We start from the raw sequence: 14668 nt of genomic DNA, 5'->3' as shown, positions 1-14668 counted from the left end.
CAGTAAGCTACAGCAATGCCCCTGTTGGGATGTCAGGTAAGGACCACTGCATTGCACCGCTGACCTCTACTGGGATTAAGAGGCACAGCAATGTCCATGCTGCAAATTGGTGTGGAGAACTGGGAGCTAAATGTGGTCCTCTAAGTCTTCTTGGAGGACCCAGTAGTGATGTATGGAAGTGAGAGCTGGACCATAAAGAAGGCTGATCGCTGAAGAATTGATGCTTTTGAATTATGATGTTGGAGGAGAATCTTGAGAGTCCCTTGGACTGCAAGAAGATCAAACCTCTCCATTCTGAAGGAAATCAGCCCTGAGTGCTCACTGGAAGGACAGATCCTGAAGCTGAGGCTCCAATACTTTGGTCACCTCATGAGAAGAGAAGACTCCCTGGACAAGACCCTGATGTTGGGAAAGATGGAGGGCACAAGGAGAAGGAGACGACAGAGGACGAGATGGTTGGACAGTGCTCTCGAAGAGACCAACATGAGTTTGACCAAACTGCGGGAGGCAGTGGAAGACAGGAGTGCCTGGCGTGCTCTGGTCCAAGGGGTCACGGAGAGTCGGACATGACTAAACAACAACAACAGCAAGTCTTCTCTATCCAACACTCGGTTGGGACTTTCCCTGGGCCATGCTGCCAAGGGCACTTCGCAGCCAAAGGAATGCCCACGGCACATGGCCAGGTCTTTATTGTCATAGATAACACAGTAGCATCTACAACTCTCGAGATCTAGACACACCAATCTCAAGGCTAGGCAGCTATTCCGAGGTCTGTGCTGCATGGAGCAGTTGCAGCGACAGGGAGCATGTCCCCTCCACCAGTTTGTGTACCTTCCCCCGATGGTCTGCGTGCATGCAGCCAGAGACTGTGCCTGCGAGAAAACTTCCTCGACTCCTCCCTTTTCAATCCACCCCTGGTTCTAGCACCTGGACCTTCACTTCCTTGACCTGCTTCTTCCTCTTCTCCTGACCCATCCTGTTCTCCACCCTCCAACTCCGAAGCTCCCTCTGCCTCTTGCCTCCAGGCTGGTACAGTTCCCAACAAACCACTAGCCCCCTCTCCCAAATTTGACCCCAGCTCCCTTTCTCCCAGTGCACTCAGCAGCGTCCTGCCGTTCCCTGACACATGCCCCCTCACGAGTCTTGTTCCACCCTCTGGATCCCTTGCGGAGGAGGCAGAAAAAGAAGAAGAAGAAGATGAAGAAGGAGGGGAGGAGGAGTTAGGATTTGATATCCTGCTTTGTCATTACTCTAGAGGTAAAGGTAAAGGGATCCCTGCCCGTTAGATCCAGTTGCAGACGACTCTGGGGTTGCGGTGCACATCTCGCTTTACTGGCCGAGAGATCCGGCTTACAGCTTCCGGGTCATGTGGCCAGCATGACTAAGCCGCTTCTGGCGAACCAGAGCAGCACACGGAAACGCCGTTTACCTTCCCGCCAGAGTGGTACCTATTTATCTACTTGCACTTGACGTGCTTTTGAACTGCTAGGTTGGCAGGAGCAGGGACCGAGCAACAGGAGCTCACCCCGTCGCGGAGATTCAAACCACCGACCTTCTGATCGGCAAGTCCTAGGCTCTGTGGTTTAACCCACAGCGCCACCTGCATCACTGCCCCGAGGAGTCTCAAAACAGCTGACACTCTCCTTTCCCTTCTTCCCACACAACAAGCACTCTGTGAGGTGAGTGGGGCTGAGAGACTTCAGAGAAGTGTGACTAGTCCATGGTCACCCAGGAGCTGCATGTGGAGGAGTGGGGAAGCGAACCCGGTTCACCAGATTACGAGTCCACCACTCTTAACCACTACACCACACTACACCACCCAGATGGTGGGCTCAGGGTCCAGGTTTGCTCCAGTGGGAAGATGTGATCCTTGAGAGGTCCTGATCCATTCAAGGATGTATAGGTCTAAACAAGTACTTTGAATTGTGCCCGGAAGCAGACCACTAGCCAGTAGGGGCTGTTGTAACAAACACTCTTTTTTTCTGTTGCAGAATCTTGACTTTGCGGTCTTTTCAATGACATCTCTGTCCCAAGAGGGGTTTCTACAGTAGGAAGATGAAAGCATCGTGTGTTGAGTTCCTCCTCCTCCTGGCAGCTATTGCAGCCCAGAACAAAGCATCGACTCCACCAGAAGGTATGTTCAGACCTCCTCAGGTGTGGCAGGCAAAGCAAAACAGAGAGAATCAGCTATCCTTATCTGTGAGATGCTGGTGTGTTCTCGGGGGGCGGGGCGTATTTGCTATGTGATTCCTTCCTCAGGGAGACTCGCTTGGTTCCCCCCACCCCAATCTCGCTGTATGGAAAAGTCTGGGGAATGTGAATCCAGCAACACGAGTCTTGGAGATAATGGAGATCAGCTTTCGCCCTGGACATTGCATTGTATCCAATGTAGAACTATTGAAGCTCATGAACCCAAGCCAGTCGTGCCCATTCATTTAAGGGGGTCTACTCTGAGTATGTCCAGCATTGGATTGTCTTATTAGCCTTACTGATGGCTTGACTGACCTACTATGGTTTGGATTTATTTTTTTGTTACAATGGTTCTGTGGCAATCAGTTTCATTTTAAACCGTGTTGGGCACCTGCTGAGACGATGGTCTAGAAATGGGAAGGAAGAATAATAGAATCATAGAATTGTGGAGTTGGAAGGGACTCAAGGATAATAATAATAATAATAATAATAATAATAATAATAATAATAATAATAATAATTTATTTATACCCCCCATCTGGCTGGGTTTTCCCAGCCACTCTGGGCGGCTCGCAATAGAATATTAATGTCAGTGTTTGAAAAAAGCAGCAAAAGTCCTGATTCCTTTGTCTCCTCAGCCTGGTCCTTGGACCCTTGTCGGCATAAAGGCGTCCACGAGAAGAGTGTCCTTGCAGAGTATTTTCTGCTTTTATTCTTAAAAGTCTTTATCTGCAAAACGAACGACCAACTGTCCACACATCAACACTACCAGCTTTCACCAACCAATCCACACTGAACACTAACATTGGCCACTGTATATATACAGGTGCAATTAAGTGAAAGGTTTCATGAGTCATTGTAGGCCGCTAACTCATACTGACTTCGTTCTTTTAGCATTAAAGAAACAGTGGCCAATTTTTAGCCGTGACTAATAATAATAATAATAATAATAATGCGATAAAACACCAAACATTAAAAACTTCCCAATATAGGGCTGCCTTCAAATGTCTTCTAAAAGTCAGGTAGTAGTTTATTTCCTTGACATCTGATGGAAGGGCATTCTACAGGGGGGGCGCCACCACCGAAAAGGCCCTCTGCCTGATTCCCTGTAACCTCCAGCTGGACTTCAGTTTCCGGGTTGAACGATGGGGGTGGAGACGCTCCTTCAGGTATACAGGGCCCAGGCCATTTGGGGCTTTAAAGGTCAGCACCAACACTTGTCAAATCCCTTCCAAGGCAGGAATCATTTGTGACCCACCAAGCTAAAGACCAATGACATATTCCAAATAGCCTGAGGCTCTCAGGCTCTCGCCTTTAATTCTGCTCTGCTTCCAGTGGTGATGCCAAAGGATCGGCCCCTGCCCCCAGCCCTCTTGCAAAAGCGTGGGGCACCTCTCCGCCCCTGAACTGGGCTGGAGTAATTTAGGCCTTCAGAGCTTTAGGTGGGTGGACAGAGACACGTTCCTAAACTCCCCACTTACGATTCCTAGCATCTGGCACCCTGAAGCATTCAGAAGGCTGGACACCCATAAGGATAACCCTAGGGACCCCCCCAAAAAAGGGGGTAGCCACCCCTATTCCAGAGCACGCCTTTGAATTTTGGGACGCCTGTCAAAAGAGCGAAAGGGAAGCTTTGGCGGCCACTCCAGAACTCACACATATTAAATTCCAAACTGTCAATTAAGCCAATATACTTGACTATAATGCTGTTTAATTCAGAGCTGGGAAGGGCGCCATAAATCAGCGCCTGCGAGTGTCCCTGCCAACCTTTTGATTTATGAAACCGGGTAATCTAAGAGGCACGAGGAAATTCTCAAATAAAATCATATCCCCCCTCATGATTAATATAGCTGTCTCGAGTTGGCATTATTTGTTGCAGGAGGGGGGGCGGCCTACAGGGGCTTTAAAACGCACGGTGCGATTCTTTGTGGCGCGGAGTAAAATAGAGAATGGGTTGGAGGGGCTGGGGTCCACAAGGATGAGCGTGGGGTCCCCTTTTTCAGGCGGTTGTTATTCCTACATTGTGTGGGGTTGGACTAGATGACCCAGGGGTCCCTTCCAATGCTCTATGATTCTATGATTTCCAAGTAGAGCAAGGGGTTGGGGGTGGTTAACCCTGCCTGAAATCTCAGAGGGCTGCTGCCAATCAGTGTATTATTATTTTTAATTTTTATTGGAATTTTATTTACAACATAACACAAAATCCCCAGCCCCTCCCAATACACAAATCCACCCTTATTAAATGTGAACATAACATAAAGTGAGCATAACATACAGCAATTATTGTTGTTTAGTCGTTTCGTCGTCTCCGACTCTTCGTGACCCCCTGGACCAGAGCACGCCAGGCACTCCTGTCTTCCACTGCCTCCCGCAGTTTGGTCAAACTCATGCTGGTCTCTTCGAGAACCCTGTCCCACCATCTCGTCCTCTGCCGTCCCCTTCTCCTTGTGCCCTCCATCTTTCCCAACATCAGGGTCTTTTCCAGGGAGTCTTCTCTTCTCATGAGGTGGCCAAAGTCTTGGAGTCTCAGCTTCAGGATCTGTCCTTCCAGTGAGCACTCAGGGCTGATTTCCTTCAGAATGGAGAGGTTTGATCTTCTTGCAGTCCATGGGACTCTCAAGAGTCTCCTCCAGCACCATAATTCAAAAGCATCCATTCTTTGGCAATCAGCCTTCTTTATGGTCCAGCTCTAACTTCCATACATCACTACTGGAAAAACCATAGCTTTAACTACTATACAGACCTTTCTTGGCAAGGTAATGTCTCTGTATAGTTAAAGCAATGGTTTTCCCAGTAGTGATATATGGAAGTGACAACAATACAAACAACCAAATAAAAGACTTCCTTCATCCTGTATCTGGCCTCCTTCTTATAAACTGTGTCCTTTATGAATAATTATTAAGATTTTTCCTAATTATAACTTAAATATCCACAAAGTCTCCTGCAGACATTAATTGAAACAAGTCCAGGTATGTATTTTAGGGCACTGTTTTGTGAAGTATTCTCTGTGTTTTCCCCATGCTTTTTGAAACTCTTTTCTTTCTCCCCCTCCCAATAAATTTTTATTATTTTCTTAACACAGTCTTATACAGTACATCAAATCACATATATACTTTTAGCTCTGCCAAGCTTGTGACTTCCCTTCAACAGGTATTCCTTATTCCTGTGGAATCAAGTATTTTAATATTAAACCTCTTATCTGTCCTTACATTGTAGGAGTTATTTCAGTCCTGCCAGTGTTTTTAAAATTGTACAATTGTCCTTTAAATACACAATAAATTTACTCCAACTTGGAATCTCTGATTGCCCTGATCCTGAATTCTGCCGGTCATTTTCGTCTGCCACTCCGCAATGGTAGGAATTTATTGTAGTTTCCAATTTTGGGCTAGCGTGTTTCTTGCTCAGTATAAGGCAGCTCCTCACCATGAGCATAAATAATTTTTGGTCTGATTTCTTGATCTGTTTCCCCATCAAGCCCAGCAAGAAGGCTTCTAGTTTTGGGGGAAAAGTATATTTAAATATTTTCTTAAGTTCATTATAGATCACTGCTTGTTAAAAACTGGAAAAAAGAAACTGTGCCAACAAAAAAAGGAAGGAAAAGCATCTATCATGCTTTTTGAAACTCTTGTCTAGCGTGGTCTCTAATTGCCCTCTGTTAATCTAGCCAGCTCAATATAATCTAACAGTTTGTCTTGCCATTCTGTTTTTGTTGGCACAGTTTCTTTCCCCCCCAGTTTTTAGCAATCAATGTAGACAACACTGAGTGAGATGGATCAATGGCCTATAAGACAGCTTTCTGTGTTCTTCTTTGGAGAGGGGGCCATAGCTCAGGGGACACAGAACCTGCTCATAGCTGTCAACTTACAGATTTGAAAATAAGGGACCAGCAGCCTCAAAAATAAGGGATCAGCAGCCAAAATAAGGGATTTCCCAAGCAAGGTATGTTCGACTTCTGAGCCCCTCCGAGCCAAAGGCAGAAAGCCCAGCCAGCAGCCAAACGAAGCCTCAAGCGGTGGTTCCCACAACGCAGCAACCCGGCAAAGGGGATGCCGCAAGGGAAACCACTGTCACATCTCCGCTGGGAAGCGCTGAGCAAAGGCGAGTCCCCAGGCAACGCGGCCGATTTGATCGGCACAAGGCATGCAAGCTCCACCCCCCAGTCGTTCTTAGACTCCTTATTGGGTGAGCAACGCAGCCAAGCAACACAGTTGGAGCCTCCCTCCTCCCTGGCCGGCAGGGAGGGAGGGAGGGAGGGAGAGGAGCTGCTTCCTTTGAAACCCAGGAAATTTATGGGACATCATCAATAAGGGAGAGCAGCGGGACACGGCGCTGGGATAAGGGACTTGCCCGCCAAATAAGGGACAGTTGACAGCTATGCACCTGCTTTGCATGCAGAAGGTCGAAGGTTCAATTCCCGGCACCTCCAGGTCGGGCCGGGGGTGACCTCTGCCTGAATCCCTGGAGAACCACTGCCAATCAGTGTAGACAGTACTGAGTTAGATGGACCAATTCCTGACTCAGTATAAGGCAGCTCCTCACCATGAGCAAAACGTGTATGGGACAGGTGACAGCTGCCAGGGCAACGAGGTATCCAGGTCTCCCTGTCATTTAATGGAGCCACTTTTGCCCTGCGGCTACAGCAGGCAGCAGCTGACATCACGGAAACGCTGTTTAAAGCAATGGCAAAGCATTTTCCAGCTCTTAAAGGGCTTAATCTATTCTAATTGGATCTCACTGTCTGGATGAATGATCTTTCATGGACAGAATCCAGGTGAAATCGGCTCCTCTGGGGAATCTGTGTTTTTTAAAAAAAATATGTAATTTTGCTCCTTTCCTTTTTTTTTTTAATGAGAAAATTCTTTATTGAAATTCATTAATGTAATTACAGATTTAACTTCACACCTACACATGCATGCAACACACACACACACACACACACATTCTTAAATTAGTTTAACTTAGAATGTTAATTTGACCTTCTAATTCCACTTAGATATGGGCCAAGCTAAAATCATATAATGGTACATAAAATAAAACAAAACAACAACAACATACTGAAGTAAAATAAATACAGTGGTGCCTCGCAAGACGAATGCCTCGCAAGACGGAAAACTCGCTAGACTAAAGAGTTTTCCATTTTGGAGGTGCTTCGCAAAACGAATTTCCTATGGGCTTGCTTCGCAAGAAGAAAATGTATTGCGAGTTCCTGCGGGTTTTTCCCCCCTCCCCCCTTTTTCTAAGCCGCTAAGCCACTTATCCGTTAAGCCGATAAGCCGCTAAAAGCCGCTAATAGCGCTAATCCGCTAAGCCGTCAATGGGCTTGCTTTGCAAGACGAAAAAACCGCTAGACGAAGAGACTCGCGGAACGGATTCTTTTCGTCTTGCGAGGCACCACTGTATAGACTTCCCATCATTTCCCGATATAGTTGACATTTGTGATTTTGAATGTACTTATTACCTTACATTCAATATACTTTCTAATATTTTCTTACAACCTAGCCTACCAATTTTCCTTTATTTCTTAATATTTTGTGTACATAAGGGTCATTCAAATACTACCATGGATAATATGTCGCTGTTATTTTTTTGTAAGTATCTCTTAATCATTTCCCATTTTTGAGGAAATAATTGTTTGGTGTTACCTCTTAACCTATTTGCTCCTTTCCAATTTCACTCTGGTTCATTTTTTTAAGAGTCAAGGCTTGTGGAAACTGACCAAGCTTTTTTTAATAGGCTCCCACATTTAGTTGAGGGGCGAGGGATCCTTTTCCACATCCCCTTCTTTTGACATTTTCTTTATTTGATTATCTCATAACCTGGGGTCACTTGAGGTCACACCTGCAGCCTACATTCAAAGCACTCTTATACTAGTCATGGGTTTCTATCCATCCCGTAAACTCTCAACACCATTGACAAACCACAGTGCACAGGATTCTTAGAGGAGAAAGCCATAATGGTAAAAATGGCACAAAAACGCTTTAAATGTATTGTGCGGATGTGGCCAGGATATCCAGAGGTTTTACTAGGAATTATAGGTACAGTGGTACCTCTGGTTACGTACTTAATTCGTTCCGGAGGTCTGTTCATAACCTGAAACTGTCCTTAACCTGAAACACCACTTTAGCTAATGGGGCCTCCTGCCGCTGCCGGAGCACGATTTCTGTTCTCATCCTGAAGCAAAGTTCTTAACCCGAGGTACTATTTCTGGGTTAGCGGAGTCTGTAACCTGAAGTGTCTGTAACCTGAAGCGTATGTAACCCGAGGTGCCACTGTACTGAGATACCAAAGGAACAGAAAAGATTGTTGCACTGATGTTACTAGCCCAGAGATGGAAGGAAATGGGAAGAATGGCAAACCAAGTTGATGGACTACGCCGAAACGGCAAAATTAACAGGGAAGCTCAGAAATCAAGAAGGCAAGAACTTTAATAAGGAATGGGAATTTTTTATAATTTATTTACGAGACCACCATAACCAGCTTAAAACATCAGCAGGATTTTAAGCACACTTGCAAAGTGTGGATAATTTAGAAGGATTAAACATTTGGATAAGTATTGATATGCAGTTGTAAATAATAATACCGTTAGGACCCGAGGAAGGGATGGGGGGAAGTAAAGAGATTCAGGGTAATCTCAATATTTGGATCTTGAATTGTTCTTTGTTGTATGTTTATACTACAGTCATACCTTGGGTTACAGGTTGCGTTTTTTCGTGTTGTTGTTGTTTAGTCATTTAGTCGTGTCTGACTCTTCGTGACCCCCTGGACCAGAGCACGCCAAACACTCCTATTTTCTACTGCCTCCCGCAGTTTGGTCAAACTCAGGCTGGTAGCTTCGAGAACACTGTCCAGCCATCTCGTCCTCTGTTATCCTCTTCTCCTTGTGCCCTCCATCTTTCCCAACATCAGGGTCTTTTCCAGGGAATCTTCTCTTCTCATGAGGTGGCCAAAGTCTTGGAGCCTCAGCTTCAGGATCTGTCCTTCCAGTGAGCACTCAGGGCTGATTCCCTTCAGAATGGAACATTTTTCGGGTTACAAACCACCAAAACCCAGAAGTACCGGAACGGGTTACTTCCGGGTTTCGGCGGTTGCACATGTGCAGAAGCGCCAAATCACAACCTGTGTGTACGCAGATGCGTAGCTGTGGATTGCGAACGCTGCAGGTTGCGAATGTGCATCCCGCACAGATCACGTCCGCAACCCGAGCGTCCACTGTATTTAAAATCAAATTTAAAAATATATACCCCCAAAAAATGGATATCCAGAGGTTCTTTTGTGCAGCAATGATCTCTCATCTGCTTTGTCTTTCTCTTGCTGCAGCCTGCAGCACAGCGGAGACTGCGGACGTTTTGTTCCTCGTGGACGAATCGTGGAGCATCGGGGAAAGCAACTTCCAGCTGATCAAGGACTTCATTTACACCATCATACGGACGTTTGAAAATGTGGTGGTGGGGAAGTCGGGTGTCCGTCTGAGTGTGGTGCTCTATGGGGACAAACCAAGGTGCGCATCACTTTACCACTTCTGGGTCCCCTTGCTCCTAGGATTTATTTTCTATCCGTATTTTAGGAGGTTTCGCTTCAGTATGTAAAAGGGGGCTCCTCTAACTATTTGCTGTGTGGTTGGGGCATTACGGAATGTTCACAAAGATTCCAACTTCTCAGGAAAAAAGCGATGATTCACAAACCCATGGGAGATGTGGAATTTCGTATGAGAGGCACAAATACAAGATGGGTGACACCTGGCTTGAGAGCAGTACATGTCAAAAGGATCTAGGAGTCTTGGTTGACTACAAACTTGACATTAGCCAACAGTGTGACGCGGCAGCTAAAAAAGCCAATGCAATTCTGGGCTGCATCAATAGGAGTATAGCATCTAGATCAAGGGAAGTAATAGTGCCACTGTATTCTGCTCTGGTCAGACCTCACCTGGAGTACTGTGTCCAGTTCTGGGCACCACAGTTCAAGAAGGACACTGACAAACTGGAACGTGTCCAGAGGAGGGCAACCAAAATGGTCAAAGGCCTGGAAACGATGCCTTATGAGGAACGGCTCAGGGAGCTGGGCATGTTTAGCCTGGAGAAGAGGAGGTTAAGGGGTGATATGATAGCCATGTTCAAATATATAAAAGGATGTCACATAGAGGAGGGAGAAAGGTTGTTTTCTGCTGCTCCAGAGAAGCGGACACGGAGCAATGGTTCCAGACTACAAGAAAGAAGATTCCACCTAAACATTAGGAGGAACTTCCTGACAGTAAGAGCTGTTAGACAGTGGAATTTGCTGCCAAGGAGTGTGGTGGAGTCTCCTTCTTTGGAGGTCTTTAAGCAGAGGCTTGACAACCATATGTCAGGAGTGCTCTGATGGTGTTTCCTGCTTGGCAGGGGGTTGGACTCGATGGCCCTTGTGGTCTCTTCCAACTCTAGGATTCTATGATTCTATGTTTGGGGCTCAATAAAGTAGACAGGAGCTGGAATGCAGTTTGGGGTTACTTCTGGGTCCTTTGCTGTGTCTTGAGCCTCAAGTGGCCTCAGTGGCACAGAGTGCCCACCATCAGCTTCGGCTGGTGGACCAGCTGGACAGGGATAGCCTAATTTCCATTGTCCATGCTCTGTCAACCTCTAGATTAGATTAGAACTTCAGCTGGGGCAGATTTTGGTGACCAGGTTGCTCACCAGGGCAAGACGGTTTGAGCAATATTACACCAATCCTGGGCTGAGTTCACTGGCTGCCAATTAGTTTCTAGGCCCAATTCAAAGTGCTGGTTTTGATCCATAAAACCTTAAACAGCTCAGGACCGCAATACCTCAAGAACCACCCCTCCACATATAAACCTACCCAGACCCTGCAATCATCTACTGAGGCCCTTCTTTGTGTGTCTCCTCCATGAGAGGTCCAGAGGGTGGCAACACAAGAACGGGGCCTTCTCTGTGGTGGCTCCCGGTCTGTGAAATGCTCTCCACAGCGAGCTTTTGCCTGGCGCCTTCATTATACACCTTTAGGCACCAGGCAAAAACATTCCTCTTCAACCAGGCCTTGGGCTGATTAACATCTTAAACCCTTTTTCAATGTGCTTATGGGAGAGAAGGGTTATTGATTGTTGTTTGTTCTTGTTTTCATTATGTATTATGTGCTTTTACATTGTATTTTTATGTTGTGCACTGTCCTGAGATCTGCAGATTTGGGGGGTGGAATACAAATTAAACAAACAAACAGCAATGAATTAAAATGGTAGTGCCCTTTTGCAACAAAACCTACTGCCTTTCTTGCGGTTCCTCAAAACGGCACCATTGCTGAGGTTTCGCAACCCATCTGTTTAGCTACAGGCAATGAGTTAAAGGACTCCGTTAATTAATTTTAAGAGCCACAATTGAAATAACCAATATTTGATTTCTTCTCTGTCTGGAAATAACTCTGTTTCCCTTTCTTTTATCCGGGGACTGCCTTCTTGCCGTCAGAGTCAGTATCGATCTGACGGACTACATCACCATTGAGGAGGTTCTGGTGGCCGTCCGAGATCTCCTATGCGAAGGGGGCAATACCAAGACAGGGAATGCTCTCTCCTTTGTAGCAGACACAATGGTCAGTGCGGGGACACTGAGAGAAGATGCTGCAAAGGTGAGTGAAGCTGCAGGTTCTTTACCTGGCAGGTGTTGAAATGGGTTGCTCTAACCTAAGGTAGGGACACGGGTGGCGCTGTGGGTTAAGCCACAGAGCCTAGGACTTGCCGATTGGAAGGTCGGCGGTTCGAATCCCCGCGACGGGGTGAGCTCCCGTTGCTCGGTCCCTGCTGCTGCCCACCTAGCAGTTCGAAAGCACGTCAAAGTGCAAGTAGATAAATAGGTACCGCTCCGGCGGCAAGGTAAATGGTGTTTTTGTGCACTGCTCTGGTTCGCCAGAAGCGGCTTAGTTATGCTGGCCACAAGACACGGAAGCTGTACGCCGGCTCCCTCGGCTAATAAAGCGAGATGAGCGCCGCAAACCCAGAGTCGGTCACGACTGGACCTAATGATCAGGGGTCCCTTTACCTTTACCTTTAACCTAAGGTTACCAGACGTCCCAGTTTCCCAGGGACAGTCCCCGGATTTACACATCAGTCCCCATACAAAATCCACTGAAGCTGAAAAGTCTCCCCAGATTCATTGAAAAAAATCTGGTAACCTTACACCAGAATACTCCTTAAAGGTAAAGGGACCCCTGACCATTAGGTCCAGTCACGGACGACTCTGGGGTTGCAGCGCTCATCTCGCTTTACTGGCCAAGAGAGCCGGCGTACAGCTTCCGGGTCATGTGGCCAGCATGACTAAGCCGCTTCTGGTGAACCAGAGCAGCACACGGAAACGCCATTTACCTTCCCGCCAGAGCAGTACCTATTTATCTACTTGCACTGAGATCTGCAGAATTGGGGGTGGGGGTGGGGAGTGAGGCTTATATTCAGGCCAGTGTGGTATATGTACCAATAATATTAATATTAAACCCATTATTGGCTTGTGGGTGAGCCTTCACATAGCCGGAACAGCAGCACCTACGTACAAGAGCAAGCTCGCAAGGACCTCAAAGTTTACAGAAGTAAACAGACATTCTTTAAGAACCGAAAGGAAGGAGAAGAGCATAAAAACAACCCAGTAATGGCTGAACTGGCTCAGTGGGCTGATTCTCAGGGACCCTAGCACAGGGAGAAGAAACCTGTTCCCTTTTCCACATTATTGCTATATATTTCTCTTTTTTTTGCTGTCGTCACAGGTGGTTGTTTTAATCACAGATGGGAAATCTTCTGATTCTGTCGAGGAGCCAGCAGCGGCCCTTAAGAACAGGGGGGTAACCCTGTTTGCTGTGGGTATGTACGGCTAGAAATAAAAACCATGGGGTCCGTCACATCAGTGCTCAGCAGCTGGCGTGGCGTAAATGGTCAAAGCATTGGACCTTGGTTGGGGGAGAGGCAGGGGTTCCAACCCCGCCCTCAGCCATGTAGCTCATGGGGTGCCCTCACGCCAGTCCCACTGCCTCTCTGCCTAACTTACTGTAATGGTTCTAGGGGTTGCTCGTGCGTAAGTTGTCGCCACACCTGGCTGGGTTACCTGGGTGAACCCTTTCTGTCCGGACAGCCACCCATCCATGGCTGTCTCAATCGCTGGCAGAATCCGTCAGTGGGCGTTTCTTCCAGCAAAGAAGTTCTTTGACGCCTAGTCTCCTCCTACTCTCCCTGTGCGGAAGTCTTCTGCGCAAGGAGGGTGTAGGCAGCGGAGGACCCGTGCTCTCCCCGCTGGTCTCTGGCGAGGAGTCATGGAGCCCCCTCGCTGATTCCCCCATCTGCCCCCCTTCTCCACTGGTGCTACGCTGATTTCCTTCCCCAGAAGATGGGCTGCCTCTCTCCCTACTGGGACCTTCTCCAACATCCCTCCGGAGCCCTCCCTCCTCCTCTGGCTCCGATGGCAGTTCCCTGACACCTACCTTCCAGGGTTGTTGTGGGAGGGGAAAGAATGACGTTGGAAGGGGCTGACTTGAGCTCCTGGGAGGGGGAAAAGGTGGGGTGTCAGTGCGATAAACAAATAGTCGCTGCTGCCTACTAAAATAAATTTATAACAACTACTAACTTACTTAAAAACAAGCAAGGAAACAGCAGCAGCATAACTTTTGGGTTGAAACGTGGGTTATAAATTGTTGTTGTTGTTAAGTTTTGGGCAGGCATAGGGAAACTCGGCCCTCCAGATGTTTTGGGACTACAACTCCCATCATCCCTGACCACTGGTCCTGTTAGCTAGGGATGATGGGAATTGTAGTCCGAAGCATCTGGAGGGCCAGAGTTTGCCTATGCCTGCTTTGGGGGATAGGGCCAGGCCATCTTTATTTTTTCCCTTTATAGTTTATTATTTCATTTCTATCCCACCTTTTCCTCCAAGGTGTCCAAGGTGGCGTAAATGGTTTTCTCCCCCTCCCCAAATTTATCCTCACAACAACCCTGTGAGGGATTCACCCTGGTCTCCCAGATTCTAGTCTACTACTGTAATTACTACATCTTACGGAAGACTGGGAGGGAAGCCATAAGAGATAGGTTTCATTTGAGGACATCCCTGGGCAGAAGCTTAACCTTCTTCCCTTCTTCTCATGATAGCCCAGAATCCGCTGTCACGGGCAGCTGTGACCCGGCTCATTTACTTTATCCCAGCAATGGGAAAGATGGCCCTCTTCAGATGTTGCTCCCATCACCCCTGAGCTTTAGCCATATTGGTTTTGGAGTGATGGGACTTGTAGCCCAGGAACATTCAGAGGACCACCTATGCCCTATTCTGTTTATCACTTGGAACATTGTGGGAGCCATTGAGACCTTAAGACCAGCCAACTGGATCAGACCCATGGCCCATCTGGTCCAGCATCCTGTTCTCACAGGAGCCTGCAGGAAGCCAGTGAGCAGGATCCGAGCACAAGAGTCCTCTCTCTACCCTGTAGTTCCCAGCATTATAATCTCCAGCTGCGGAGGCAGAACAAA

The 14668-nt window shown here is 47.3% G+C and overlaps 1 protein-coding gene across 1 annotated transcript in view; it reads left to right on the top strand.

Annotated features, from left to right (window-relative positions):
- The window catches only part of LOC309351654 (uncharacterized protein), a 246190-nt gene that overhangs the window by 12373 nt on the left and 219149 nt on the right, over window positions 1–14668 (top strand). Inside the window, exons 2-5 of the mRNA XM_081879440.1 lie at window positions 1992–2134; window positions 9508–9688; window positions 11640–11799; window positions 12925–13018. Coding sequence (XP_081735566.1) covers window positions 2056–2134; window positions 9508–9688; window positions 11640–11799; window positions 12925–13018 — 514 coding nt within the window. The 5' untranslated portion in view covers window positions 1992–2055. The remainder of the gene's footprint in view (window positions 1–1991; window positions 2135–9507; window positions 9689–11639; window positions 11800–12924; window positions 13019–14668) is intronic.

The sequence above is a fragment of the Podarcis erhardii genome (assembly GCF_964252035.2).
Source record: "Podarcis erhardii genome assembly, chromosome: 10".
NCBI lineage: Eukaryota > Metazoa > Chordata > Lepidosauria > Squamata > Lacertidae > Podarcis > Podarcis erhardii.
The sequence above is the reverse complement of the archived record's forward strand: the minus strand, read 5'-3'. Positions and strand labels throughout refer to the sequence as shown.